Source organism: Protomyctophum bolini, assembly GCF_963924005.1.
Source record: "Protomyctophum bolini genome assembly, chromosome: 6".
NCBI lineage: Eukaryota > Metazoa > Chordata > Actinopteri > Myctophiformes > Myctophidae > Protomyctophum > Protomyctophum bolini.
This window is the reverse complement of record NC_137867.1, coordinates 42,716,004-42,728,753: the sequence shown is the minus strand read 5'-3', so window position 1 is coordinate 42,728,753 and position 12,750 is coordinate 42,716,004. Positions and strand designations below refer to the sequence as shown.

At 42.3% G+C, this 12,750-nt stretch overlaps 1 protein-coding gene across 1 annotated transcript; it reads left to right on the top strand.

Moving 5' to 3' along the window:
- Nucleotides 1–3,300: 3,300 nt before the first annotated feature.
- Nucleotides 3,301–12,140, top strand: LOC308316653 (betaine--homocysteine S-methyltransferase 1-like). Its single transcript, XM_080765347.1, has 8 exons — nt 3,301–3,440; nt 5,228–5,360; nt 7,305–7,417; nt 9,196–9,387; nt 10,020–10,167; nt 10,371–10,553; nt 10,689–10,917; nt 11,880–12,140. Exons 1-8 carry the CDS (start codon nt 3,432–3,434, stop codon nt 11,962–11,964), a joined length of 1,092 nt encoding a protein of 363 aa, XP_080621473.1. The 5' UTR covers nt 3,301–3,431; the 3' UTR covers nt 11,965–12,140.
- The last annotated feature ends 610 nt before the right edge of the window (nt 12,141–12,750 follow it).

Sequence of the window (12,750 nt, the reverse complement as noted above, 5' to 3'; positions counted from 1 at the left end):
TTATAGGCTATTTATGAAATGATTCCTGTCAGAGAACACAAATAAAAGGTCTATCAGTTTAACATAAATCAAAGTGCATACAGACCAGGGGTCCATGCAGATAGTTAGTAGTGGATTAGATAGATATCTCAAATCAACAACAATATACATTAGTTTTGGGTCTGAGACTGACTGGTATAGTCTAGTACTAACTAGTCTACTGACTCAAAGTAACATAACAGTGCTGAAAATGATGGCTCTTGGTTCTACACGGCCAAAGGCCTTCCACAAGGGGTCAGTAGAGCTGCATGTAGGAACTAATGAGGATCAGATTCAGAGCCATTGAATTATACAAAGTTGCGCCAGAAAACTGCGCTCGAGGGCGGATTCATGCAGCCTGGACTGGAGAGGGACAAGCTGGAGTTTGACATAGGCCTACATTGTTTTCAACGAGGGCGGCACAATTATCAGCAATTTTAGGAACGCATGCGTGCAACATGACAACTGTTTTAAAGTATTTGCAACTGAATGGCTGGAAATGGAAGTTTAGAGTTTACATAGCCTGCATAGTGCATGCATAAACTTCCCTAATGATTATATCTGATTTCAGTATTTATTTATGATGCATTTTTCTCTATTATTAAATAAGCTGGTTATTGTAGCGGTCAATTTGTATTGGTGGTGGGGAGGGGTGCGGGGCGGGGGTCGCGAAGACGCAAAACATATGATGGCCAAAGCATTTTTGGGGGTCCCGAGTAGGGATAGGCTACGAAGTTCGTAGCCTATCCCTACTCGGAAAATGCCATTAAATGTAATGGCATTTCTATCTCTGGGACCCCAATGTATATTGTAAAATCAATGTTAATTTTACTCTGAGAGTGTGGGCCTACAACTCTCTTTTGTACACTCAGAGTTACAGACCCATAAGGGTCCATTTGGTTCCAAACTATCATTTAGCTCTCAACCAGACCACTGTTTGAGAACCACTGATGTAGGGCTTTCAGTAATATAAGAGCAGTTTGCTTTGAACCCATAGCGCAGTCTTTTCAGTTTTCAATAGAGGGAGCTATTGCTCAGTCAATGGGTATTTGTGATTATGGCATGACATGACCCTGTGCAGTGTTGTGCATCTTCATTTTGTCTTTATTCAGCTGCATATGTACGCAATGCATTCAGTGCTAACCGGCAGCAGATTCCAATAGCTGTAGGCCAACGTAGGTTATGCTTCTTACTTGGCTGTGTCACTTTATTATTTTTGAGGGTCACTAGCCCCTCCTACATACAGGTTTAATGTTTGTTTTAAAAACGCCATTGACAATTAAGGGAAAATGTATGTAATATTTTCCCTCGTTATGTCATATTGTCTATTTATTGTTACTGGCATTTAATGTTTGTGTTGGCACCGTTTGTTTTACATCACCTAACATGAGTTAGACTTTAATATATTAACGCCCCTCTCTTCACACAGGTGTGATTCTTTTCTTTTTTTTTAGGGCTCAATGCATGGCTTTTGGACATTATGTCATATGGCAGCCAATTCATTGGTAGGCCTACTCCTGAGGAGGACAGAGTGTGTTTAGTGTGTGATTTGAAAGAAATTGAAATTCATTTTTTGTTTTACTGCCCATTTTACTGCACCCCATGATGAATTAAAGCGCAAATAACATGCATTTTAAAACTGCTTTTAATATTTAATATCATGTTGTCTATGTCCCTCAAAGTTATTTCTAATGGTTTGAGCCTCAATCACCACTGATATAACCAGTCCTTGTCATTTCATTGTGGACTTTGAAAGCAGTTTTAGCTGCAGTACCACAATGTCCTGAGGTGCTGCTATGCAGATTATTTAATATTTGAGTCATCATAATACTGATGCTAGATCAAACCAGGCTTGTTTCCATTCCATGCCAGCTTGCAAAATCAACAATGGTGGACATTGTAAACAAAGTGGAAATGAAAATTTGGAACTGAAGACTGAAGAAGAGGAATTATACAGGCAAGTAGGGTGACATTGATGACATCACGATGAGGACAAAATCAGTTGAGCTGTTCCTGAGAGCAATTTCCATTAAAGCACTCATATGATATGAAAGCCTGATTGTTCAAAATTAAAAAGTTATTTGTGGGGATTGAAAACACATATGGCAGCCCCAAAAACACACAAGATATTGGAAAAGTAGAATTTTATGTTATAGGTCATTTAAGACATGTATTGTTTTGTAAAATGACAACCATCTGTGTTTTCTGGTTAGAGGACTACGAAAAACTTGAATTTTGCTTTAGGAAAGGTATTTTTGCTTTAGCAGAATTTTTATGCAAAGCGTGGGAAAAAAAGGCTGAATGTTTTTTTCATTGTCATTGTCATGTCATTTTTTTTCCATATGCAATAGTGAAGCAATGATTTGTATGGTGTGTCCTATAAGTCCATGTGGGCTGGGCAGTGGTCACTGCTATAATAATCATGAGTTGTCTGTACTTGAACTTGAGATACAGTGTACTTGATATGTATTGTGTAGGCCTATGCCCTGTACTGCCTGAACTGTAGCAACTGTAGCATACTGCAGTAGGCACGTTATTTTGTCTCATATCTTATTGTCACGTCGATTATGATCCAGCACTATATATGTTCCCTGTTGTGTAATAAACTTAAGTGAACCTTTAGCGTGATACTGTCTCGTGTCGCGTTATTGTTCTCCCGGGCCCGCCGCCGCAGTCGCCGTACCGAAGGAATACTTCAACCGGATTATCACACACCACCCAGCCTGCACACACTACCTAATATGTAAACGACATGACATCAGCTTGTGACTGCAACTGGTTCCTGTTCGCAGATTACTCAGCACTGCTGGTCTCGGACAGGAACAAACTGCAGGTTGAAAAGACCCTCAGCTCTGAACTCGGTAGAATCTGCACCTGGCTCGCTGATAACAAACTATCCTTACATCTGGGAAAAACTGAATCCATTCTCTTCGGATCAAATAGTAATCTCAGCAAGGCAGATGGCTTCTTGGTTAGAGTGGGTGACGATATTATCACACGAAAAGATGAAATTACCTACCTAGGTTCCATCCTGGAGGCTAATCTTTCTGGTGATAAAATGGCCACCAAGTAATAAAAGGAGTCAATCAAAGAACAAGATTCCTTTACAGGATCTCCTCACTGGTCAACAAAAACACCTTGAAGACCTTAACAGGAGCCCTCGTACAAGGTTTCTTTGACTATGCATACATGCACCTCATGCACCAGGAGTGTGATTTTTTTATTTATTACCCAGAGCAACCAACCAAGTTACTTGTGATTTTTTTCCCTTTTGTTCAGCCAATTACAAAGAAGTGTTGCATAATCATCATGCATGAGGAATCCCATTGGCTTTCGGAAAGCGCTCGTCTTGTAAATTCCTCCTGCCTTGGCTGTTGTGCAAGCAGATACAAACCTGACACTGACAGGACAACATGAAGAAGGTATGTCAAAGATGTATTTTTAGTGGAAGGCTATATCTGAAGCAATACTCGATTTGTTATCAGTTACGTATATTGTTGACTATACTGTAGATCTGCAATTTTCACTATTCCTCTTAATATGAACTAAAGGATTCTTATAATTTTGATAAATCTTACATTTTCAAAAATAAATTCAATGTATATTCATGTATATTTATTGATTGATTTATTGTATTCATCTCATTTGAGTGTTACTTTAATTTTGTATGACTGAACTATCTGAACTATTGCAACTTTATAACTACACTAATGTTATGATTGTGTCTGAATGGGCTGCCCTAGCAGGGAACGTAAACAAGGAAGATAAGGTTCACTGGGAGAGCAGCCAGGTGCGTCTGAGTACAACCCATTTAGACCTGAGGCAGATTCTATGCTCAACCTATTTAATTTCAAGGACCCCCAGAATGATCTGTATTTGGCTGCGGACTCCCAACTGAAAATGTTTTTCCAGGGACTAAAGGGATATAATGCTTAAAACACCAAAAGGGGTTTCCGTTCAGAATGGGTTAAATCCTTGGGATTAACCTTTCATCCTCATGGATCTCTGTACGTGTCAGGATATGTTTTTTGGACCCCAAAGTGGACGGAATTCGACAGGTCGAAGGTTAAACATTGTCAAAACGTAAAGTCCATGAACAGATAGTCCACAAAACAGATAGTCCACCATGGTAAACAAATCCAATATCCAGCAGAGCCAGGCAAAAGGGAGGTCAGAATCCATGCAGGCACAGGTGGTGTCCATTCGTTTGTGCAGGTGTGACTGCTTGTGAACCTCCACTCTGACTGGCTGATTGGGAGTGAGCAGATATGAGATGGGTGGTGATGATGAAGCACTGGGCCCTAGTGGTAAGAGGTGGGACTGCAGGCGGACCCGTGGAGTTATGACGAGGAAACCCAGTGCAGCTGGGCTTAACATTGAGCACTCGTTTGCACTTCCGCATTTTGGACCAAATCGAAAAAAAATTCGTCAACAAATAAAAAACAAAAAAATGTTAAGGGACTAGTGGACAAGAGATCCAGTATGAGTCATTTTTAACCCCGCGTCACCAGGCTTTCCACCTCGGAGGAAAGCCTGGTCTCTGTTCCAAAATCGCCGTGTGAACCGGTCTGGAGAGGATGGTAATTTACGTCATGTTGTAGTCGCTGAGTTGTAGTCATCAGGCAGGAAACCACAAGGTGGAATAAGAAGTACCCATTCACAGTACTGATTCCGCCTTGTGGTTTCCTGCCAGATGACTACAAATCATTGACTACAACATGACGGAAGTTACCATCCGCTCCCGACCGGATCATAAACCTGAAATTAAATAGAATGCTAAGTCATTTTAGACATGGCTGCACGCTGAAAATGGCAGATCTACAAGATCACATTCCTCACAACGCTTCGCAGCGTTGTGACTCTTATGAGCTTGTAGTTCAGATATTTTCAGCATGCAAAGTAAAACTAGACTATCACCAAGACATTCCAGGTGACTAAAATGTGACTAAAACAAAATTAAAACTATTCAAGAGACTATAAAACTAAAATCTCAATTTGCTGTCAAAATTTGCTCAGTTATATGCTACTGTTTCTTGGTACTATAGAGCAGTAACATTCTGAATCAACTTCCGCTGTGACTGGTCTATTTAATGTTTTAGGGAGACCTGTAACTAAGACACCGTACGGTACAGTAGTCAAGTCTACTGAAGATGAATGCATGGAATGTATGTTTTTTCTGACCTTGCTATTCCAATAAACTTGCCTTCAGGGTATCCTGGAGCGTCTGAATGCAGGGGATCTGGTTGTGGGAGACGGAGGATATGTGTGGGCGTTGGAGAAGAGGGGCTACGTGAAGGCAGGTCACTGGACACCTGAGGCCGCAGTAGAGCACCCCGAAGCAGGTACTACACACACACACACACACACACACACACACACACACACACACACACACACACACACACACACACACACACACGCATGTGTGTGCATGCATTTTAAAACAGTTTTTAATATTTAATATCATATTGTCTATGTCCCTCAAACCTATTTCTAATGGTTTCAGCCTCAATCACCACTCTGATATAACCAGTCCTTCTTTCTGGACTTTGAGCAGTTTTAGCTGCAATACCACAATGTCCTGAGGCGGTGGGGGGGGGGCTGATATGCAGCTTATTGAAGTAAATAGTAAATATAAACCCTTTCACAAATCAATAAACAATCAAACTACCTTTAACCTAACTTTAAGTACACACTCACTTACCTAACATAAAATAAAAAGGACAATTTAAATCAAGTATAATCTTACTATTGTAATCTAGCCCATATCAAAAGTGACTGTTACAAAAAGCTGGTGCCAGTAGCTCTACAAACAGATCCCATAAAGTCAGACTGCTTAGCAGTAATCGGACCATCAGTCAGCCAAAGGCTGCCCTGAAACTCTTCATTTTAACATGCCTTCTAGCGAGTTAAACTTTTGCAGAACATAACTAAACTAAAGACAAGAATAGGGTGTGTAGGTCAAGAAAATGGTGACACCAAACTTTTGTGTGTGTGTAACAGTTTCCATTCCATGCCAGCTTGGAAAATAAACAATGGCAGACATTGTAAACAAAGTGGAAACGCAAATGTGGAACTGAAGACTGAAGAAGAGGAGGAATTATACAAAGTAGGATGACATTGATGACATCACGATGAGGACAAAATCAGTCGAGCTGTTCCTGAGAGCAATTTCAATTAAAGCACCCATATGAACTAGACCCCAGGAAATTGCATCTGGCCATAAAAGATCACAGGATCTACTGAATGTGAAGGGGGTGACAGACTGACATGTTGAGCCATACAACGCAGTGAACGCAGTGTGGCATCCCCCTATAGTACCCTCCTTCACATTCGGTAGATCCTGTGATCTTTTGTGGCCAGATGTAAATTCCTGGGGTCTAGTAGGACTATAGTAAATAAAAATAAAATAAAATCACTATAACATTTTGTAATGTTCGGATGCCCCCCCCCCCCCCCCCCATACCATGGCAAAAATCACTATAAACGAAAGAAAGCAGCAAATGGAAAAATGCATCTTTTACTTTCTCTAATAAAACCTAAAACATGAACCTTGGTTGGGAAAAAAAAACTAAAGTTGTCCTTTAAATCCTGTCAAGCCCACTCATGTACTTACAGGCACATGATGGTTTTGACTATTATCTTCCTTTTTCCAACCAACCACATGAACAAAGGTTAATCATATGTCATCTGTCAACGATTTACTACATGTGTGTGTGTCAGGGCAACTCAGCCCTCCAACAATATGTAGGCCTGTAGTATACTCTATCAGTGGTCAGGGGACCACCAGTGGTCCTTGAGGGGGTTCCAGGTGGTCCCCAGCTAAATTACGGAGAGTTGGTAACCAAATGGACCCTTAACTCTCTCAAGAGTTAAAGTATTGTTAAGTGAACATCCAAGTTTGCCTGTTTCTGTTATCTCTCCTATCGTATCAACACAGCATGGAATTGTGGACAACATCTTATCCAACAACAATAAAATGTTCAAAGTGTTGGGTCTGAGAGGCTAAATCTCTTCAAATGGCGGTCCTTGACTCATAATAAATAATGGCCTGCTCTATACCAGTATATACTGTTGATGTGGATAATGTCACAGACAGGCCAGTCAAAGTTTTCTCGTGTAATGATTGCTTTATAATTGTTAATTTGTACAATTGCACAAGTAGTTATGTATTGTGGAGAATATGAGAGTTGTCATGCTGCCCTACAAGCCATCTGCATCAAATATACTGTTAACCGGGCTCTCCTATACACCAGCACTCACAAAACATGCTTTTCTTCCGTCAGTTCGTCAGCTGCACAGGGAGTTCCTCAGGGCTGGGGCCGACGTCCTTCAGACCTTCACCTTCTACTGTAGCGACGACAAGCTGGAGATCAGCGGCAACGTCAGCAACATCACTGTTAGTATAGTAGAAACATCATCATTATCCCATTAACCCATTCTGACCTGAGATCAGATTCATACGAGGTTTCCACTGGACACACACTGGTCTGATGAACCCATTCTGACCTGAGATCAGATTCTAAAAATGTCAGTCGTTCTTCGAATTTTTAAAAAATAGCAGACCTACAAGCTCGTATCGCGCCACTCGGTGGCGCGATATGAGCTTGTAGATCTGCTATTTTTCAATAGGTAAAGCATAACATGATGCTAACACCAAAATGGGTGCCCGGTCAGAATGGGTTAAGGTCTTGACGTCGAAAAAAAAAAAAAAAAAGTCTTCTAAATCCTGACAGTTTTCTGTATACCTATGTTTCTGTATCAGTGGTGCTCAATATTTCATGTCAAGAACCCCAAAAATGTAATTAGCCACAGACCCCCCCACCCCCCCCCCCATCTGAAAATATGATATTCCAGGAACCCCTCAGAAGCAAATAGTTTAGTTAAAGGTGATATAGGCAAGTTTTCAGCCAAAAATCAACATATTTATCTATCTATATTTGTGGCCTTATTCCCTCTATCTTCCCCTATATTTTGATGCTGAGCTGCTGCCCTGTAGACATACACTCTCCCTTTGTCTCCCTCTATGTGTTTGTATCTGTTTATATCCACTGTTGTTTATGTCGCGGGACGGAAGCGTCGTGTTGGGAGGAGGGTCTGTGTGGGGGGTGACGCGGAGTCTTAGCCAATTGCAGCGCGAGGCTGTGACTGTGTGTTCGACCGTTCGACCCAGCAGTATTATAATGAAAACGCAATGCGATTTCATTGCAACTTGCAATGAAATCGCATTGGTGAAACTAAGATATGGGGATAATATTATACTTGCAATTTGCAAGTATAATATTATCCCCATATCTTAGTTTCACCATTGTTCATGTGAAATAGTATGTTTATGATGTAATATGTAAGCCTGTTGAAATTATGAGAATCGCTATGTATAGCGCATGGTTTGGTGGTCCGGCCGGCTTGAAGCTTGCATTCAACCCGTGCTCGCCAACGGTGACAAGCCGTCGCTGATCATCATAGCGATGAATAACCGTGGACAAAGTAGTTCACATGAACGATGCTGTAGTGGCTGGGGCATTTGAGGGGCAATATGTTTTATATGCACGATTACAAATGAAAGATAATTGAATTGAGAGCCAGTGAGTCTGCTCCACTACTTCCTACTTCCTCATTTGCGGGACTCGTCGTGTCAGTCTTGTGATATTGGGATTACGCTACAGTTACCCTTAAAAAAACATGTCAACTCAATGTCATTGTTGTAACTATGATATCGATAGAAATTCATAATTTTTTAATGTCATATTTAGCCATACGAGCGCAATATCCATAGCGTCCCTCCCAGCAGCAACAACAACCCCATAGCCTGAAGTGACCTGGCTCAGCCAATAGAATGACGGGGGGAGGGGGGTGGAGCTAGATTTTAATTTGTTTGGAAACACTCGATCAATTCTGTGTACAAACACTGAAAACTTGCCTATATCACCTTTAAAAACGCTCTTTCGCTCTGAAAGACTATATATTCAAAGATTTGTGCCGCATTTTCACGATTTTTCAAAAATAGCAGACCAAAAATGATATTTTTCAATAACTAAAGGATAACATAATGTTTAAAACACCAAACACCAGAATGGGTTATAGTACATTTCAACATCACTGAATAGTCTCACAGACAGATTGAGTCCCCGTTCCTAGAAACCACCTCTCACCTCTCTTGCTTTCTGACACACACAGGGAACCCAAATCAACGAGGCTGCCTGTGACATAGCGAGGGAGGTGGCCAATGAGGGTGGGGCGCTGGTGGCCGGGGGCGTGTCCCAGACACCGTGCTACAACGACACCCACAGTGAGACGGAGGTGAAGGCGATCTTTAAGAAACAGATGGACGCTTTTGTCAAGAAGGACATCGACTTCTTAATGGTGGAGGTGAATGATGGACTGGCATTTGAATACTCTGAATGAATGATGATGAATCTTACATCAGCAGGGTCTCTTCTGTGTATCTGTCCTATTATGTCTCCCTCTCAGCTTTCCCACTGTCTGTCTCGCCTACGCAGTCTCCCTCTCAGCTTTCCCACTGTCTAGCTCTCCTACACATTCTCCCTCTCAGCTTTCCCACTGTCTAGCTCTCCTACACATTCTCCCTCTCAGCTGTCCCACTGTCTAGCTCTCCTACACATTCCCCCTCTCAGCTTTCCCACTGTCTGTCTCGCCTACACAGTCTCCCTCTCAGCTTTGCCACTGTCTGTCTGTCCTACAGTCTCCCTCTCAGCTTTCCCACTGTCCACAGTATCTCTTCTACAGTCTGCCTGGTGAGACAGGCAGTATAGGGCAGCTCAGAGGGAGAAAGTGTAGGAGACATGCAGTAGGAAAGCTGCGAGAGTGTAGGAGAGACAGACAGTATAGGACAGCTGAGAGGGAGGTACGTCAGGACTCAGAGACAGAGAAGAGTGTATCCAAGGTATTGAGGCAAACACGCCACTACGCCAGTAAAAGGGTATTGGTGTGTTTTCCAGAAGAGTTGTTGTTATAACTGAACCTGCAGGTTTCTCCCGCAGTTCTTCTCTCACGTAGAAGAGGCCGTGTGGGCAGTGGAGGTCCTCAAAACCAGCGGCAAACCCATCGGAGCCACGCTCTGCATAGCGCCTTCTGGAGACCTCGATGGAGTCCCGCCTGGGGAGTGTGCCGTCAGGCTGGTGAAGGCTGGTACGTGGCCCGCTCAGTTCCAACACATTGCTCAAAGGGATTCATACATAAAATGCTGACGGGGGGGTTAATAGGTTGTACTCTTGGGAGCTCAAAACGTAGGCTACTATAGGATAAAATCAGATGAACAAACTTGACAGACATCTTTAGACTTTAGACTCATTTGTGTGTGTGTGTGTGTGTGTGTGTGCGTGCGTTTACAGGAGCAGATATAGTTGGAATTAACTGCCACCTGGACCCTGAGTCGGGCCTCCGTACCGTGAAGCTGATGAAGGAGGGCTTGGAGCAGGCCGGTCTCAAAGCCCACCTCATGATCCAACCTCTGGGATTCCTCACACCCGAGTGCAACCATTCTGGATACCTCCGTCTGCCAGAGTTTCCCTTCGGTCAGTATTAACCCATGGACCGGTATTTGTCATTCATTGTCATTGTATACTGAACTATAGAAATTTGCTGCCAAAAACAACAACACTGACTGAAACGTGGCGAATAACAACATAGACATTATTGTTTCTTTTCAGCAATGGAGCCCAGGGGGTTGACTCGCTTTGACGTTCACAAGTATGCCAGGGAGGCCTACGATGCCGGCATCCGCTACATCGGCGGCTGCTGTGGATTCGAGCCGTATCACACCAGGGCCATAGCAGAGGAGCTGGCCTCCGAGAGAGGCTTCCTCCCGCCGGCCTCGGAGAAGCATGGAGTCTGGGGCGCTGCCCTGGCGATGCACACCAAGCCGTGTTACAGAGCCAAGTAAGAACACGTATACGATCTGAATAGAGGCAGTGTTGTTTTTATTTTAGTTTTTATAGTCATAGTCTCGAATAGTTTCATTTACTTTTAATCACAATTTAGTAATTTACTTTTAGTCACATTTTTAGTCACCCGGAATGTTTTAGTGTTTTAGTCGACTAAATATCATAAGGTTTTAGTCGACTAAATCTACAGGTGATTTGGTCGACTAAACTGTATTTTGGCGTTTGGCCTTGATGCCGTCGTAATGGCCAATTTTACACTTGCTGAAAATAGCCGATCTACAAGATCTGCTATTTTCAGCATGCAACCAAGTGTAAAATGACTTGTACTGGATCTCTAGTCCCTTCCTAACATTTTAGTCTAGTTTTTATTTGTTGACAAAATCGACAGTCATAGTTTTAGTCATCATGGCTTAGTTTTTATGTATTTTTCGTCATAGTATTAGTCGGCGAAAACAACACTGGAATAGAGGCTATGCACATGACATCATCGTATTCGGATGTTATGCGGGAATCTGATTGTATTAAACAACGTTAAGCTCACCCACATTGCAGCTGAACGGAATTAAAGCTTGCTTTTCCTTTTTTTTGGGAATGTTTTTTGAAAATGTTTCGAAATAATAATGAAAAATTCAATGTAGGCAATTCAGTGACGCTTGTGGAACTCTGCTAAAGCCTCAACTAGCCTCGCTCCAGACCGCGCCAATAATCACGACGAAGCACGCCGTCGAGTGTAATATTGCTTACACTAATCACAGGTCTTACATGTTCTCCACTGGCAGCTCACAACAACCCCCCCCCCCCCTGCTGCCACAGTTGGCAGTGTGGCAGCACCACAAACAAAACCTCTTTGGCAGTAAAAAAAAAAGAGAAGAAAACTCAAGCTGGTTACCGATAACTATTATCAATAACCCTTCAATTTCCCGACGGTGCTGTGATTAACGTCTTCATCTGTTTCAGAGCTCATCGTGAATACTGGGAAAACCTTCTGCCGGCTTCTGGACGCCCCAAATGCCCTTCCATTGCCACCCCAGAAGACCAGTGAACACCATATGGGTCATCACAGGTCTTCTGGACGCCCCAAATGCCCTTCCATGACCTCCCCAGAAGACCAGTGAACACCATATGGGTCATCACAGGTCTTCTGGACGCCCCAAATGCCCTTCCTGCATGACCTCCCCAGAAGACTACAGGAATAACAGACTGACACCCAAACAAACACATGCTCCTGTATAACATACTGTAGTGTATGGGGAGGTTTTCATATTTAATAATAAATAATAACTTGACAAACTAATTTGAGTAATTTCTATAATTATAATATTTTCTTCCACGTGCCAGAATCTGGTTCTCCCAGTCCCGGAACAACGGATTGTGTGGCCTTGCTCATTCCCTGATGGACTGATCGAGGGTAGCTAGTACTAGGACGTAAATCGGGATTTGATCAACGCCGGCTGGGTCGCCTGAGTGAGGGGTATGATGTTGGTAGACCGAAAACCCTGTTGACCTCAGGATATGTCCCAGGTGCATCCATGGGATATATCTCTGTTTTGTGTATGTGGGTGTTTCATGTTTTTTTTTTTCTTTTCGTATGTGAACACTGTTATTTGTATGCAGCTGTGACTCTGTCTCCAAGACAAATTTCTCCCAAGGGAGACAAATAAAGATAACCTTGAGATAACCTTGATATATTTTTAGTTATATATACAGCTCCATCTCACAGATTTTTTCTTTCTGATTATTTTAAAAGTTCATTCTCTTTAATATAATTCAAAAAGTGAATAAGTGAAGTATTTAAAACCTTTTTTTGTTTTAATCTTGATGATTATGG